Source organism: Balaenoptera acutorostrata, chromosome 8 (assembly GCF_949987535.1).
Source record: "Balaenoptera acutorostrata chromosome 8, mBalAcu1.1, whole genome shotgun sequence".
Classification (NCBI taxonomy): domain Eukaryota; kingdom Metazoa; phylum Chordata; class Mammalia; order Artiodactyla; family Balaenopteridae; genus Balaenoptera; species Balaenoptera acutorostrata.
In genome coordinates, this window is record NC_080071.1 from 31,953,990 (window position 1) to 31,971,792 (window position 17,803).

A 17,803-nucleotide genomic window follows, 5' to 3' on the forward strand; every position below is an offset into this window, starting at 1 on the left:
AGCGCCGAGCGCGGAGCAGGGGCGCCGCGCACCTATCCTTGTCTGCCGCCTCCCGCGCGCTGGGCGCAAGTTCGTTTCCCCGGTGACATTCCCCTTTCTTGCCTCTCTCACCCTCTCCGGGTCTGTACAGCGAGAAATCCGGGTACCTCAGAGAGTTGGATGGAGAGGAAATACAGAAACAAGAATGGAACCCCGTTCTTGCCTTCGAGATGACTCAAAGCGGGTGGGGCAAGAGGGAGACAAGCGAGGTTCCGACTCGCTGCTTTCTGGCTGTCTGGAGTACAAGGTGACTGTATTTCTTCCCCAGCCAAGTCCGAGGGAGAACGTAAAGACACGGACCCTTTTTTTCCCTCTCACCTTGTCTCACCAAAGTCCCCGGTCCCCGGAGCAGTTAGCCTCCTTCTTTCCAGGGAATCAGCCAGACACAACAAGGGGAACCAGACACCGAACCAGACGTGCCCGCCCCGTGCGCCCTCCTCCCCCCAACACCCGCCTGCCCGCCCGCCCGCCGGCTGCTGAGAGCCCAATAGTGCTTGTCGCGGCTAGGCTGGAAAACCGCGCACTGAGCCTCCCTAGCCCTCCTAGCCCAGTACCCCGCACCCGCGCGACCTGCCCTGGCCTTGTGCTCCTCTAGTCTCAGCGCTGCGCTCCAGGTAGCCCCGCCGCGCCGCCAGACTGGAGAGCCGCCCCGGGCTACGTTGCGGGCGCCCGACTCCCCAGCTCGCGCGCACGTCTCTTCCTCCCCCCGTCCCCAGCCCGGCGCACCCCGACCCAGCCCGCTGGCTGCCGTTCCTCTAGCCTCTCTCTCCCGAGCCCGGACTTAAGCGGGAGCGTCCGCGCCCCCGACCGCTCAATCGCCTCCCGCGCGCCGGACCCCTGAATCCCTCCCCGTACAGCTCTCGCTTCTCTTTGCAGCCTGTTCCTAAGCCCGGCCGGCCGAGGACCCCGGACAGCAGAGGACCGGGGACAACCGAGCAGATGGCGTCTTCGACCCCTTCATCGTCCGCAACCTCCTCGAACGCGGGAGCGGACCCCAATACTACCAACCTGCGCCCCACAAGTAGGTCCTGCTCCAGTTTCCTATCAAATGGACTGCGGGGAAGATGGGGGCGCTGGGACGTGAGGAGGCTGCTCTGGCGGAAAGGGAAGGGGGAGCGCGGAGATAATGGAGGCTAGAAAGAAATGGGGCCCTGACCCAGGTCCCGACCAAAGGTCGTTCGACTGCCAGGGATGCTAGGCGATTCCAGGGCGCTAAGGGAGTGGGAACCACGCAGGGTCGGAGCGGCGGCGATCCTTGGAGGCTTCGCTGCGGGGGAAGGACGCGCGGCGAGAGTGCTGTTTTTGTTGTGTTGTGTGTGGTTTCTTGGCTAGGTGGGACGACGGGGGTCAGCGCAAGGGGCGGTGTGAGGAGCTGGGAGCCTCAGCGGGAGTAGAGAGTTTTCTGTCTTCGGCTTTCGTTGAGCCGAGATCCGACCCTCCCCCCCTCCTTTACCCCTGCGTTGTGCTCGAAGTCTATAATCAGCGGAAATTTCGACGTTAATTGCAGCTTTTAGAAAACTCGGGGTCCCTAATTGCTCCAAATTTGCGTCGAGCTATTGACGAGTGAGGAAGAAGCCAGGGCCGAGAAGGGAGCATAAAATGGTTTGAGATTAAGCCTCGACATTTTAGACAATTAATTACATTTCAGAGACAAAAAAAAAAAAAAAAAAAGCGGGCAGCATCCTGAGTGGCAAGAAGTGGGGAACCAGGAGGAGTCCAGAAGGTTTGCCAGGGCGGGAGGAGAGAGCAGCCCTCTCTTTTCTCCCGGGCAGGAGACCTGTCAGCAATGAACACCTCTCTAAGGAGAGGAAGAAAAGGGGAACCAGATAAAAGCGGGTGGGGAGATGTATGCTTCCCCACCCCTAGCTCCGTGCGACTCCTCAACCCATTTCCAGAATCTGTCTTTAATACGATTGATTTCCAACATCTTTGTAGAGGCGTGGAGATGAGGGAATTGTTTTCCTTTTTCCACTTTGGATTGAAATGCGCTCCCTCCAAATCCATGAGCTCCAGATAGTAACGGCCCCAGAATTTCTATATAAAAGGGCTTAGGGATGGCATTGTGGTTAGAAGGAGGGCTCATTGCTTCGCTTTTATAGCACTTTCTATAAGCTTGAGAAAACATCAACTGTTCCCATCAACGAAGGTTGGCGCGGGGGGGTATCGGGTAAGCCCTCTATCCAACCCCTAGGTGCTGCCCTTGGCTTCCCGGCTGGAGGCCTTCTCTTAAATTCTTAGGCGGCGTTCCAGTTCCCTTTGCAGCTCCCTCTCCCCGCCCCCGAGGCAAGCTACAATTACCCACACAACAAAGAGGGGCTCAGGAAAGCCGCCAGCCTTGGTGGCGCGAGAGCCGGGCACTGGCTACGAGAGCTGGTCGGAATAGGCCAAGAGAAACGGGAGGCCTGCGCGCCTTTGTCTGTTGCTCTGGCCCTGATGGATTTCTTTTCCAGTTCTCTCCACATTTCCTGCCCCTTTCTTTGCTGTCTGGCAGGGGTGGGCGGCCGTTGTGTTCACCCACCCTCGAGTCCTGCACCCCTACTGCGCCCCTACTTCCCAGAGGCAACCAGCAGCGGAGCCCATGTGCCCTACCGCGGGTCCCAGACCCAGCAGAGGAGCTGACCCGAGTTCGCTCATGGCCGGGCGCGCCCGGAATTCGCCAGGGTGGAGGGAAGATAGCCGAGAACTGGGCCCAGGAAGAGCCTGCAGCACCTGTCCTGAGAACGCCGCCGCCGGCCCCGACAGCCCAACCGCCGTGAGCATTCTAGGCTGTGTGCGCACGCCTGGCTCTCTACCCATCCTTGCCCTCCCTTGCAGACACATCCTCGCCCGCCCAGCTGGCTCTGCTTCTCTGCCCCTCCAGGGTCTCCTGGGAGGTGGCGTTGCTCAATTCGCACAACCTTACTCGACCTCTTGCTCCAGCGAAGCCTCCTCCTTGTTCTCAGCCACTTGGTCTTCCTTACTCTGGCTACGTCAAAGGATCTCTCTCACTTCCTCTTCCCACCTCTCTTTCCCTTTCTTTCACTGCAATCCCCAACTCTAAAAGGCAGTGCAATGGGTCTGAACTCCAACGCCACAGCTGAGTGACCTTGGAAAACTCTCCTAGCCTCTCTGAGCTTCAGTGTTTTTATTTGTAAAAGTGAGTCTTAGATTAACACTCCTCTTGCTTCATAGGGTTATGAGGATTAGGTGAGATGGCGTTTAAAATGAAAGCACTCTATCGGATGAAAATAGCTCTTTACCTGCCAGGCATTTTTGTTAGGGTTTAGCTTTCGCACCGATTTACTACTGTCTGTTGCAGGAACTCCATCTGTGACACGCTCTCTCATTGACGTCGGGCTAGTTCTTCTCCCCGCTGGGGCTCTGTTGTGCCTCGGGTTTAATGGATGTCACTCTCCTTATCGCAGCAAACACTCGCGCCCGGCTGAAGGCACCGGCCCGGATGGGGTGGGGGATGGGAGTGATTGGAGGCGCCTTGCTATGAGGAATCCGAGGGGAATTTCAGGCTAGGCCCACTACACCGGCTCGCATGCAGGCTCTGCAGGCACCCCCGTGCTTCTGGCTGGAAGTTGAACCCCGAGGGCAGGATAGACACTGAGGAGTCTGAGAACACGGCAGCACCTGAATCCGCGATTCAGACCTAGAGAAAAAGTGTCTGATTCCCTTCGCCTTCGCCTGCTCCAGATCCGAGACGTCCAAGGGAAGGGTTAATGAGGGGCAGGTTGGGAAGAGGGGGCAGGGCATGAGGACCCGAGGCGCACTATTGTCTTGCCGACTCCCCGGTCCCACTGAAGAGCAGCCATGCGAGCCCGATCATCTAGTCAAATACTATTTTTCACCCAATTAATTCCTGAACTCTTCCGCGACCCCATTTCATGCCAGTTTATTTTAAGCTGCCACTCGGCTGGAGACCCGCCAAGAAACTATGAGACGTGTTGGTCCCAGATGTCTCTGTGTTCCCTTTCCCAGCCGCTGTGGTTGCCCTTCGAGTCTGCGGGGCGGAGACCAAGGGACTGGGCCTGCGGGTGGGTGTTGGGCAACTCGAGGAGCCGGGCCTGAACCTTTGCACCTGCGGTCAGCCCTGTCCCACTCCGACCCCGCCTTGGCGGCTACCCCATCGTAGTCGCTGGGAGGCCGGGCGGGGCGCTGGGTGCGTGGCCTCTCAGAGACACTGTTCTGTACCCGAGGTCGGAGCAGGAAGGGAGTGTGGTGGGGTCTCGGGGGGCACGAGTCTCCCCGTCGGCCCAAAGATCTGGCTCTTAGCTCCTTTCGGGAAAGAGCTTTTTAATGAGGCGCACTGGCGAAGACCTGCCCCTACCCTACCCAGAAAACCTTTGCCCTCGGCCGGGTGCCGGACTGTCCGAGCCTCACTGATCGCACGTCTCTTGGTTTCTAGCGTATGACACCTGGTGCGGCGTGGCCCATGGATGCACCAGAAAACTGGGGCTGAAGATCTGTGGTAAGTGAAAGGGCCGGCTGGGGCCCCAAAGGGCTGCGAGGCGAGCGGGTTTTGCGGGTTTGGGAGAGTGGGACGTACGCGGAAGGGAATCCTGGCTCTTGGGTCTGTTTTCTAGTGTCTACAGCCCGTACGCCCGGCAGAGACGCTCCTCTACTGGCCTTGACCTTCCTCTGCCCTCTCCTGACGTGCCCCCGAGGGACCTTTTCCGATGGGGGGTCCTGGGCTACTTGAGACCTCGGGGCTCCCATAGCTGGGCGCGAGCACAGCGCCCCCGCGCGACAGCCCCGCTCATCTTGCCCGGCGCTTAGGCTGTTCTGACCCCTGCGCTCGGCCTACGCGACGCAAAGGCGGCATAAAAAGGTCCGGGTTTACTGGAGAGCAGGCCCAAGGCAAGACATCCGCCTTAGACGGTAGCTGGCGCGTCGTATTCCTTCCCTCTCCACCATCGCGCGTTGAAAGTGGCTTCCTCGGCTGGATATTTTTGCCCGAGATGTCAAAACGGATTCAGGTTTCGTTCTTTGAGGCCTTGGAGGCCAAGAGAAAGGATTGCCTGCAGCCCTCGGTGGCCTGCCTGGAGGAGGTGCGGGCGGTGCAAGCTAGAGGGTTTGCGGAGCTTGCCCTTGAAGGAGAGGAGGGAAGGGAAAGGGGGCAGAGGGGGAGTGGGGCCGCAAGACGGAAAGGGGGTATCGGGCACGATTTGCTAGAGAGGAAGGAAAATAGATCTGGGAGCTGGACGGGAGAAAGAACTGCTCTCCGGAGACGTAAGGATCTAAAATGAAAACGCCCAAGGGGTGTAATTTTTTTTTTTTTTTTAAGGAAAAAGGGAGATTTGTTCGAAGGGACACAGCTGAGTGGCTCCGGCTGAACAATGAGAACTTGCTTTCCTTGCTACATTTCACCGTCTAAAATTTCTAGCCTTATCGGGCCAGAAAATACGGACGTCCCGGGTCAGGGGGTGGAGAGGCGGGGTAAGATTAACGTGGGGCTTATTAAAAGGCCATCCGTCAGCTGCTGCGCGCTGGAGATAGTGGCGGCGCAGGCGTAGGCACGCCCGCCCAGCCCCCGGAGCGCCCGAGAGTGGGCCGGCGAGCCGGTGGTCTCCGGGCCTGATCTTCCCAGCTGTCCTGCATCCCGGGGCCCCAGGGAGGCGAGAGTTTGTGGCCGGAGCGAGAGGAGTTACTTAGCAGCTTTTGGGAGTCACCCTCCCTTCCCCGCCTTGCGGCGCGGCGCCCTCCCTGCGTTTCTGGGGCTCTGTCCCCTTGATCCCAGAAGCAGCTTTACGGTGAGGAAGGGTTGCTCGACTCCAGGACCTAGCCGTTTTGCAGGGAAAGCCCAGCCCTGCGGCGGGGAGGCCCCGGGGTTTGGCCCTCTCCCCAGCACGCGAGGCCCGCGGCGCGAGGCCTGGGCAGCGTCCCCGCGCGGGGGCAGCTGGCGGCAGCCGAGCTTTGTTCTATAAATAGCCCCCTTCCCCCCGCCGCCATTCCCGGCTTAATGGCCCGTTTCGCGCCAGGTCCCTTCGGCGGCCGCGGCGCTCGGCTTCAGCAGCCGTCATTGTCATGCAGCCGGGCAAGCAGAACTGAGCGAGCCCTGGGCGCCCACACGGTCTTGGACAGGGTGGGGGAGGCTTGGGGTGAGTGCTGCTTTCCTCGCGGTCCTACGCCTGCCTAGCCAGCGGCCTTCATCCATCCCCATCCCCGCTTCCCGGCCTGGGCCCTGGGCGGTGCCCCCTGCCGCCCCGACTGCAGACCCTCAGGGTCTGGGGAGAAGAGAAGGTCTAAACGCCGCTTTGGGGACACACCCGAAGTGACCCGAAAAGGTAAAGGGGCAGGAGCATCCCTGGGTCCCAGAATAGATGTCCAGGCACAGGGGTATGGGAATTAGGGAATAGAGGTTTGCATCAGCTTCCCCTGAGGGAGAGGTCTTGGGCGTTTGGGGGCTACCATCCTCAGGGAGTTTCTTCTCTGTTTTTACCCACCTCCCCAACATTAATTTCAGGAAAGTTGAAACCCCTGTGACAGGAGAGGGCTGGTAGTGTGTTGAGGGGCAATTGCCTTCTGCTAATACGCATGCTTTGGGGGCCACAGGTTAGGAGGATTTACAATAGGTTTGATTCTGAAAGGAAACAAAACAACGGGAGGATTTGTTTTCCATACTTTGCGCCAACTCTGGCTTTCCATTTTAGTCTAGTTACCAGAGGCAAAGTGCAGTCTTTGGTTTTGACTTGAATCCACAGACCCCTCCCCTCCTCCACACACAGATACCCCCACTCCCTTCATCCCAGACCTTCACGGGCTTGAAAGGTGCCCTCTTGACCTGACACTCTCCAGGTTGGTTTGACCTTTCACCTTAAGAGAGTTGAGGGACTAATGGTCATCTTCTCATTTCCAGATCCATTGCCCTGGGGGACCCCTCCATTGCCCTTGCCAAGATTCCACCCCACCCCCTCTCCTACCCCCTCTCCTGGATCCCCACCCCCCCACCCCCCAGGAAGACAAAGCTGCAAGGAAGGCCCCTGGTCTCACCAGTGGAACCCTTAGCTCCGGAGGCAGAATCCCGTGGGAAGGCAGTCAGCCAGAAGAAACCCAAGGTCTTGCCAAGAGGTAGAGAGCCGGGTGGCTACAGGCATGATAGCATGACCTAAATAGAAGGAGATGCAGGGAGCCCTAAGTTCTGGCTCTGGGCTCTGCTCACTTCCCAGTGTGTCCTTGGGCCTCAATCACTTCTGTATTCAGAGGTCCCAGACTGGCTGCCAGTTACAGCCCCTGAGCTGTTTTATTTAGCCCATGCAGTGCGTGTGTTTGTGTGTGTGTTTAATTTTGTGTCAGTCACCAACTTTTAAACATACATTTCAAATATTCTGTATTTATTATGGCTTCTCTTGAAATTAAAAAAAAAAAGTTTGAGGTGGGGGAGAGATCTGGCAGGGTACTTATAGCCCAGAAAAATCAGGAAAAGAGCCCCTTCCTCTAGGGTGATGGAACTCCATGCTACAGCTTGGTAAGAGATAGCAAGGGGGTTGGGCTTCAGGCCTCACTTGCCCCCTTGGCCAGGTGCCCTTATGCCAGGCTCAGTTTGAAACCCCACTTGGAAACAACCAGCTTGACCCAGGTGTTCTAGTTCCTCACACCTCCCCCCTCTCACGGGGCTGATTAGGCCTTTGAGTTTGGGGGCAGCTGTGAGGACCAGCAGCAGGATCGCCCTCGGCTCATAGGTGGAAGCTAGCCAGGGTGCTACGACTGGGCCAAAGCTTACCGCAGCTTCGGCTCCCCTCCACTTGCCTCTGTGCCACTTAAGAATGTTCAGCTAAGTTACCTTAAACTAGGTCCTTATAGCTGAGGTATAGAGCAAAAGGGAGTACAGTCTGCTCTAGTCTCAGGGACCTCTGCTTCCAGGACCCCTTGCTAGCCAGGGAGGTCATCAAAGCACCGACCTCAATGTCATCCACCACCTCATTATCCTTGGAGAAGCATATGAACTTCCAGAGCCTCTCAGAGCCCAGAGAGGCCCAGGTCCTTGACCTTGTTTTTGAGGCTCCCAATATTTTAGAAAACAAATACCTTCCAAAAAAGTGATATTCCAAAAATAATATCCATTAAGTGTTTATATTAGCAAATTAATGGTTTTTAACACAAATTATAATGCAATATAAGTGTGCTTTGCATAGGATAATGATAAGATGTATAGAAAACACTAACTCCTTGTGCACACCAGGAAGTGTGGTCCAGGAATGGGATGCAGGTTTAAAGTTGTGTCGTTAATTGTCATCTTTCATTCCTATCAGGACACCTCTGGGAATGCCTGTGAGAAGAACTCCTTTGGAGATAATATCCAAAGCCCAAATGCAGGTCCTAGGTCCTTTCCCACCTAGGAAAGGAGTTGCTAAGGGGTTTCAAGGCAGAGACTTTCCCAGGGAGTGAGTCAGAACCAACCAGAGGTCAGAGACCTAAGGACCTCACCTCCATTAGGGCACTTGGTCTTCTCAGCCTGCCTGAAACAAATTCCACTGCTGCCTGTTCTGGGTGTAGGGGGGCAGTCTCACTCAGGAGCCAGGTGGTCCTGCATCCCTCTGGCAAATGAGTGCTAGCTTCTCATTTTGGACTCTGGGGATTTGGAGGAGGAATTCAGAAAGTAGGAGCAGAGGTGAAGGGGAGGATACACCGCCCCCATCTTCATATCCAAGTGTGGAGCTCTATTATAGTGTATTTCCCCCCTTCTGATGTCCTTTAGAGCTTTAGTGATAAGTTTTAAAGGTGCTGGGAATAATGAAAGGCCTGGTGCCTCTGCTTTCCTATTCTTCCCTCCAAAAATAGACCCTGCTTCTGTGTGGGGGAGGATTCTAATCACTGCAGCCTTCCCCCTGCATCCCTCCTTCCTCCACCCCTCACCACTGAATTGCAGCCCTGGGGAAGTAAAGCTGAATTCCCCAGATTAACTTGCCTCTCGTCGAACCTCCCGGGACTTTCCTCCAAGCCTGCCTTGTGACGTATGTGATTCCCCAAGGATCTTGGTATCTACAAATACAGCTTTGGGGTCACCAAGAAGCTTAGAACTTTCTTCCTCTTTTCAGGGTGTTGCATTTCGGACTAAGATTGAGGCTGAATTGGAGGAGATGCTGAGGGAGGGAGCGGGTCTGCAGGTCCCGAGCCCCAGAAGGGACAGGTGGAGGTACTGAGAGAGGAAATGTGCTCCTGGTTGGCAGAGCCTCAGCCCTTTCAGCTCAGCCTGCTTCTGGGTTTGCCACTGGTAGTGTTTGCACTGCTCACCTCAGGCAGGAGAGATTTCCACTCCTTCTGAGGGGCAGGGGGGAGGTGCTTTGACTCCCACCCTGGGCTCAGAGTTCATCTCTGTGGAGTTTTTGGATGGCTTTCTAGCTTTATTACATTGTTGGTCACCATCTGCCAATCTGCAAGCTCCTGGACAAGAGGGGATCTGTTTCATTTATCTTTATCTGTCCCTGGTCCTAAATGCTTAGTAAAGTCCTTTTCCACAAGGGGTGCTCAATAAGTATTTACGGAATTAAATGTCACCACACATAAAATTTTAGGCTTTCTTGTCTCTTTCTCCAATACCTTTATTTAAGGAGAGGGGGTGGTACAGGGAAAGCTGCCCTTCAGTGTTGGGTCAGAAAAATTAAACTTACATTCAACCCTGGTAGCATTTACCTGGTGTCCAAGGAAAGCATCTTCCCCAGTCCTCAGTGCTGGTCCTCACCCCCTCCTCCCTCAGGTTGCACAGCCCGTAAACCCAGAGCTGGCAGCATCCTCTCCGTTTGTGTCCCTTCCCTTAAAACCCCATCCTGGGGCTGCTTACTGGAGTGGAAGCTGTCCAGTTGACTTAATTCTGCGTTCACTGTCATGTTCACAGAGGAGAATGGGCTTCACTTACTGTTTTTCTCTCTTGCATGACTGGGTCTGTGCCACTGATGACACTTGGCACTGCCCCCTCCCCGCCTGGAGGCGAGCAGTGCCAGAGCCCTTATACATAAAACAGACACTCAGCTTCTATTCAGGAAAAGTGAGAACCCTGCTTGGAGAGTCGACCTGGGCCAGCAGCTGACCCTCCGAGGCTGGGAGTTTGGTGCCCTTCCTCTGACCCAGCTTCTTGTGCTACAGGCTTCTTGCAAAGGACCAACAGCCTGGAAGAGAAGAGCAGGCTTGTGAGCGCCTTCAAGGAGAGGCAGTCCTCCAAGAATCTGCTTTCCTGTGAAAACAGCGACAGGGATGGCCGCTTCCAGCGCACAGAGACCGACTTCTCCAACCTGTTTGCTCGAGGTAGTCCCCACCCCCCAGCCCTAGTGCTATCCAGTAGGTTGCTTATTGGAGTTTCCTTCCTTTTTCCTGAAATCTTGCTTCTTTTACAAAAAAAGTCATTATTCTCTCTGAACCATCATGAAACTGCTTTCCCAACATTTGAATATAATATACTCCCTCCTTCCCTATTGCCCAGGTCTCCATCATTTGAAAGCTGGATGAGGGCAATCAGTAAAACAGCCAACTCTAAAGATACTTGCAGGGACAAATACACAGTCATAGAATCTCAGAATCCAAAGAAATCTTTCATGTACGAAAATCCAGCTATTCCCTCCATAGCATTTATCCTCCAAGGGTGGTGCCCACAGCAACAAAATCACCCTGTGGGAAGCTGTGTAGTTGGGCCTCATGACCAAGTGCTGTCCTGAAGGTCATTTTCCTTTTGAAGATCTTTCACTCATTACCGCTGCCCCTACAACAAGGGTCTCAGGAGGTGCTTTCCCAGTCCTTCCCGACCAGCTCAAAGGTAAACCCACCCCCCGTCCCCCTTCCGTGAACTCCCCACAAGCCATGGAGGCCAAACCAGAACAGTAAACAAGATTCACTAAACCTTGGAGAGATAATCCAAAGAATAGACACAGAGCATCGTATACAGCCAGTCTGTTCTTGAGCTATGGCTGACAACTTCAATTGGGGCCCCCTACAGCTATCCCCCCTGGCTATCCCCCAGCCTGACTCTGCCTAACAGAGGCCAGAACCCAGAGTCACCTCTGGCATCCCAGAGGCCAAGCCCTAAAAGGTAAGGTCAAGAGAGAGGCAGGAGTTCCCTCTCCCACCTTCCAGTTCTAGTTTTCTGTCTAAGGACAACATAAAGAACCATCCTCTTCGGTGTGACCTCAGCCTCTACCCACAGAAGCCTCACCCGCCACCAGCAACAGATCAAGCACATCATAACACCAAACCGAAAGCCTAGTGTCTGAGCCAGATGTACAGAGACACACCTGGTACTAGGGGAGCAAGACAGACGCCCCATCTGTCACACGCCTGACAGGTGCCCAAATGGATAACTGCAGGGGCAGGCTGCTCGTGGCTTCTCAAAGCGTTTCATTTATGAGCAGCCTAACTATCAGAAACTCTGTGAACCCCCAGAGAATATATGCAGTGCTTCTGTGTATACACCGATGTACATTGTTCTGGGGAGATGGTACATCAGATTCTCAATGCATGCATATCCTGGAAGAAAATCAGTCCTATAAAGATACGCATATTAGGGATTTCTAAGCTGACTGAGGAAATCCAGATACGAGTCAGGTGATAACCACTCATGGGCTTCCCCCCAACCAGATCTGCTTCCGGCTAAGAACGGGGAGGAGCAAACTGTGCAGTTCCTGCTGGAGGTGGTAGACATACTCCTCAACTACGTCCGCAAGACATTCGATCGCTCCACCAAGGTGCTGGACTTCCACCACCCCCACCAGCTGCTGGAAGGCATGGAGGGCTTCAACCTGGAACTCTCTGACCACCCTGAGTCCCTGGAGCAGATCCTGGTCGACTGCAGAGACACCCTGAAATATGGCGTCCGCACAGGTAAGGGTGAGAGCCAGGTTGACACGCAGTGGCAACCTTGCCCTGCGTCAGACCTTTGCCGATTGCCAGGATGTCAAAGTCATGTTGAAGGAGAAACACAAACCCGGGTGAAGGAAGGCAGCAAAGCGCTCCATGACCTCAGAACCACCAGATGCAGTGACAAAATCCCATCATTATTTATTGTTGTAAAAATAGATTTGAAAGATACAGATACACGGTGCTATGTCAAGTTCTGTATAAAGAGTTTTAATTCTTGGTTTGAGGCTATTCACAACCTAAAGAGAGCAGAATGATCCATTCTCTACTTCTTTTCTCGCTTCCATTTTCACACCTACTTCATTCTGATAAATCCAACCCTTGCCTGTCCCTGAAACTGGGGAGAATTGGGCCCATTTCCTTTTCTTTCTGTACTAGTTTCCTAGGGCTGCCACAACAGATGACCACAATCTGGGTGACTTAAGACAACAGAAATTTATTATCTCACAGTTCTGGAGGCTAAAAGTTCAAAATCAAGGTGTCTGCAGGGCCATGCTCTCTCTGAAGACTCTTGGGAAGGAGCCATCCTTGCCTCTTCCAGCTTCTGATGGTTGTGGGAATTCCTTGGCATTCCTTGGCTTGTAGATGCATCCCTCCAATCTTTGCCTTCATCTTCACGTGACATTTTCCAAGAATCTGTGTCCAGGTTTCTCTCTTCTTTGGATTAGCGCCTACCCCAATCCAGTATGGCCTCATCTTAACTTGTTTACATCCACAAAGACCCTATTTCCAAATAAAGTCACAGGAATCAGGGGTTAACACTTGAACAATCTCTTACAGGACACAGTTCAACCCACCACACCCTCTATTTGCTAGGCCCAAAAGCCACACACTTACACACCCTTTGCATTCTACTCCATCCTCTGGAGTTCAGGTATCCTGAGGCACCAAATCCTATCTCCAACAGGGAGCCCTGGAGGACGCCCTGTTGCCTCCTTTCCATGTTATAGGAACTCTCTCTACTCAGCAATCCTGGCCAAGTGGTTACTCTCCATTTGCCTCAAGTTCAAGGACTTTTGGGATCTCTGTCTGGCTCTTTCTAAGCCTAGGAATCAAGCCGTGGTTTCTTCTCCCTACCGTCTTTCCCCACTGCAGCCTGGCTCTCCTGAGCTCTTGGGCAGACTGATGTACAGGAATTGGCAGTCCATAGCATGGTTGTCCCCACAGAGGAGCCCCTGAGGCCATGACTGGTAGCCTCTTGTTCTTTTTTCTTTCTCTCTCTCTGCTTTATTATCCTGCTTACTCTTCCTAGTCATTTGAAGATATGACTGGGGAGGGTGTCGTAATAGGACTGAGTAAGGCTATTGGATGTCAAAAACAAGGGTTATAATGAAATAATGAGGCTGGCCAAAGAGGCATTTTTAAATAATGAATCCCAAACAGGTTTTGAAGTCTGCCAACACCACTGGTATAGGTGTAGCTTCCTTGAATAACTGCAAGATGGACAAGACTCAACTGTATTACAAGTCTGTGTTTGCTTTTTAAAGAAAAGCATGCTCATCCATTTAGTTACATCTCACCTTGGTCTGATGGCTAATCTGTTTCTGGTGGAGATCAAGTTTTTATTTGGCTAGGAAAAAAAACAGAGTCAGAATTCTCCGTGTATGTTTTAGCTTGACTAGCTTTGGTCCACTATTTTTATTTTGTCAGTTCACGCCACAAACACTTTATCAGAGAGATGAGACCATGTACGTTTATCATGAAAGCTCAGAATAGTTTTGCCCCTCAAAGAAAAATACATGGATTTGTCATAATAGCAACTCCTATCGCCTACAAAACTGAAGTAGCACGTGGTCAGAGAAGCATGGACTCCTACTAGAGTCGAGTGTGTGAATCCAATTAGATACTTAGCCTGGAGCCATTCATCCCTGTTCTTCAGAGCAGCTTCTAGAAGCAGATATTTGCATTTGTAGAGTTCATAGTCTTCAGGCAATGTGAAACCTGCATCACAGGGTGTTGACCCTGGCAAAGTGTACTGTTGCTTTCATGGGAAAACACATTTCCTAGTTGCTGGTCTGTAGTTTAGATGTAGTTACTGGAGCCATAGAGTAAACCCACAGGTATTGTGCAGTGGAAGTGGAAGATATTTTTTAAGAGTATTAATGCACAGCCAGAATAATGAATAGGGTTTTAGAATGAAAACATACTGATCTGGGAAGCGTCTGTGGAGGGATGATGATGGCCTTTGGAAATTTCCCTACAAATTAACACAGACTTCTGTAAAAGGAACCAATGTATATACATTCTCCAAGAACTGAGAGAAACGCTAGTCAGCCCTCAGTCACAGTAGACATGCTGACTTCCTTAGTTTTCCTTTTGTGAACTTTTTATCGTGGAAATTTTAAACTTATACAAAAATAAAATAATGTAATGAACCCTGTATACCCAACACCCAGCTTCAGCTATTAGCAGCTCTTGCCAGTGTAGTTTCACCTGACACCCCACCCACTCCCCTCTCTTCTATACTATATGGAAGCAAATCTCCAGCATAGTATTATTTCATTCATAAATATTTTTTATCCTCAAGGACTCTTAAAAAAACCACATAATCATTGGTACATCCAAAAAAATTTATAATTTTTTAATATCACATATTCAGTCAGTGTTCAAATTTCCAATTGTCTCATGAATGTCATAAGTGTTTTATTTTGTTAGAGTTTGAATCAAGATCCACGTAAGTCCTCCACATTGCAATTGCTTAATATGTCTCTTAATCAATAGATTTCTTCCTCCATCTTTTTTTTTTTTGAAACTTATTTGTTCAAAAATTTTACTTTAAAAAATTACTCTTTCTTTCTCTCCAACCTGACTCTAAGCCGTGTGCTGCTCAGTACCACGTCTATCATCTGTTAGTATTTTTGTTGACTATAGACAGTTGAAATTGAAATTTAAACTAGGTCATTTTGTTTCTTGATAGCAATTCTGGTATGAGATTTTGGCTTCATTAAGCTATAGCCATAAGAGGAAAGTAAGGTTTGGGGGGACTTTTGTGTCCTTTTATATTTTAATAGACCGTGAGATACTGTTTCGCTTTTGTTTGAGGGTTATTTGTGTCAGTCTGTCTGTCTGTCCGTGTCCATCTTTTGTCTCTGCTATGCGATGTGATTTTGATACATTGTCAAATGGTGTGATTGCATTTATTTATCATTCAATCTTGTCTTAAAATGAAATGTTTGTTGTTAAAAGTTTTCAAATGGGTATTGTGTATGTGTGTATATGTATATATATATGTATATACATATTTATATTTAAATGGACTTCAACAAAATTAGTTATGTTGTAGGAGAGCTCATAGATTTTGTTGGCACTGAGCCAAGTAGAGCAAAATGGACCAGTTTAAGCTATTTAGAGTAATCTACATGAATGTCTGAAATCTGGCCTTGAATTTACACTAAGCTTACTGTTTATGCTTCTTTTATTCTTTCTAAAGATCAGTATTATTTTTTGAGGACTCTTGAGGTGCAGGGATCGGTATATTCTGCTATTAGAAGTCCTAGTCTAGATGTTCTGAATGAGTCCTTATCACAAGGAGGGAAGGATAGACTTCCTCAGAGAGGGGACTTAGACCAGGAACATTCCAACGTTAGCTCTCTGACAGTTATTTCAGAGGCAAAAGCAATTTCCGCTGGAAACACAGCAGTCAGCACATCTTTCTAACACCCGTTCTCTGTCACACACCCCTAGATAATCTATTGCGTTGACTCCTTCGTGACAGCCAAGCCAAGCCTGCTCTATGGGGTTGAGTTTTTCTGTGAACGCCAAGTTGGCCAAAATTTGGCAGTAATCCTGAATTTGCTGAGAACAAAGCCTGATAAAGCATAGAGTGGGTTGAAAAGGACTTTTGAGTTACATAATAAAAAAAATTATTCTATCAACAACTCAATGTGTGAATGAGGCTGTGTCTGCCCCTGTTTCACAGAGCAGATGCCAGGTCATCTCAGCAATACATCTAGTTTAACAGTCGCCTGACTATATGTGGGCAAAACACACCAATGCTTGACATCGTATTTGACTGACACAGAGGCCCAGAGAGTGATGTCATGCCTGGGCATCAGCCTCAGAGCTGGCACTTACCCTGGGCTTGGTTCGGTTCACAGAGCCACTGACCCCTTCTGAGGCCTGCAGCCTCTCCTCCTCCATCAGCATACGTTGATTTGGGGAATAAAAGCTTGAGGTGTTAAATTAAAAATTGAAATATTTATGGAGAAAAACAGGACCACCACATCCGGATTTGTGTTTTAAAAAGTACAACAGAGGAGCTCATCTGGAAATCAACGATACTGGACAGGTTACTTGTTTTATGACCTTGGATTTTTTTAAATTTAAAAGCATAATGCTTTAGAAACATGTAAGTTTGGGAGACATCTTCAATGTTAAAGGTTGATATAGGGTGGGTCAACGTGCCCTTCCTTCAGTATTCTTGGGCAGCCCTATTAGACCGTTGGGATAGAGGTCCCATCACTGTGGCCTAGTGGAGTGGACCTTTTGATTTGAAGACAGCTTGAAAAATCTGGATTTGCCTTGATGCTTGTCTGTTACTTACCTCTTTAGGTCATCCTCGATTTTTCAACCAGCTCTCCACTGGATTGGATATCATTGGTTTAGCCGGCGAATGGCTGACATCAACTGCCAATACCAATATGTAAGTCCCACATATTATTTTCTTGTAAGCAAACATGATGTCTGAGTATGGCTTGTTGTATTAAGAGTCCAATTCCAATGGTTCTATAATAATTTTATTACAGTTTGCCCTAGTCATCTTTTCTCTTAAAATCTTTTAGGTTTATCACAGCTCTGAGTTAATGATAGATACTTGATAAACTATTTTTTAATTGAATAATGCTGTTTAATAAGAGCATGGTCATAAGAAGTAATAACTCTAGCTTTCAAAGTTTAGTGTGAAACTTCATGTTAAAAGACTCCATATTTCTTAATGATATATTTAAAGAGATCATGTTCTGGGGTATAATCTTGGTCCATTTTCCCACCCAAGCATATTGCTCCTTATCATTTAGGTCATATTTTCTTCATAATTAAAGGGACCATAAAGCCACAAACCAATTTGATCAGCCTACTGTTCAACTAAAAATTCTAAAACAATTCATGTAGTGATATTCCTTTGAAAGGAATTATATATCCCTTTCAAAATAACTGATTGTTTTTCTGAATGTGAAATTTTTTTCATACTTGAGTAGGCAAAGCCTTTGTTTGTGTCTAAGTTCTTGTAAATTTATTTGAAACTGTCTCTAAGGTCCTGGCGGTAGGAGGGTTGTGTGTGCAAGTGATACCTGAGTAGTCTTCTGGTAATCACCCCACAGTTTCTTCTACACACGCGTGCCATCTTTGGGGACAAGGACAGGTTACAAGTTGATGGGGGGGCATCATAACCTACTAAGTACTGTCTTTTCTTTCAACGCTAAGATAATGTTTTACCGCTCTCTCTGTATCCAGAAAGTGGTACCACATTCTATGAAAGTATCCAGAGGGAAATAATAAAACAAGGTTATCGCAGTAAGTTAAAAATAACTACATAAGAATTATGTAGTTTAGTCACTGTGGAAAGATTTGGAAAATAACCGTATGCTTTTTAAGTTTGTGGTAGATTTGAAAAATGAATTTAGGTGAAAGGGTGGTATTATTTAAAATGAGAAATTCCATTTGATGTCAAGATAGAATGTAAGTTATTAAAGTTCAAGTTATTCTATTTTTCTTAAACTACTACCAGCCACAGAACCTGAAAGGGCATTTTAAACTTATATATTGATTTGTGTGTGTTCCAAAGCTGTTTAATGCTGTGACTCAAAATACTTAACTACATTCAGAAAAGTTTCTATTAATTAAGGCCTCCTGCTTTGTTTGCTAATTTAAAACAACAACAGCATTTAAAAAGCAAATGTGACAAGTGAAACCATTAGTGCTAAAAGGCATAAAAGAT

The 17,803-nt window shown here is 49.9% G+C and overlaps 1 protein-coding gene across 2 annotated transcripts in view; it reads left to right on the forward strand.

Annotated features, from left to right (window-relative positions):
* GAD1 (glutamate decarboxylase 1) overlaps window positions 1-17,803 on the forward strand; it is a 41,402-nt gene that overhangs the window by 878 nt on the left and 22,721 nt on the right. The window contains exons 2-7 of one of the 2 annotated variants that reach the window (XM_057551962.1): window positions 131-653; window positions 916-1,060; window positions 4,433-4,495; window positions 10,108-10,266; window positions 11,590-11,832; window positions 16,420-16,510. In XM_057551962.1, the coding sequence (XP_057407945.1) occupies window positions 979-1,060; window positions 4,433-4,495; window positions 10,108-10,266; window positions 11,590-11,832; window positions 16,420-16,510 (638 nt within the window). In that variant the 5' untranslated portion in view covers window positions 131-653; window positions 916-978. The remainder of the gene's footprint in view (window positions 1-130; window positions 654-915; window positions 1,061-4,432; window positions 4,496-10,107; window positions 10,267-11,589; window positions 11,833-16,419; window positions 16,511-17,803) is intronic. The other variant, XM_007183260.3, reaches the window with a different exon arrangement.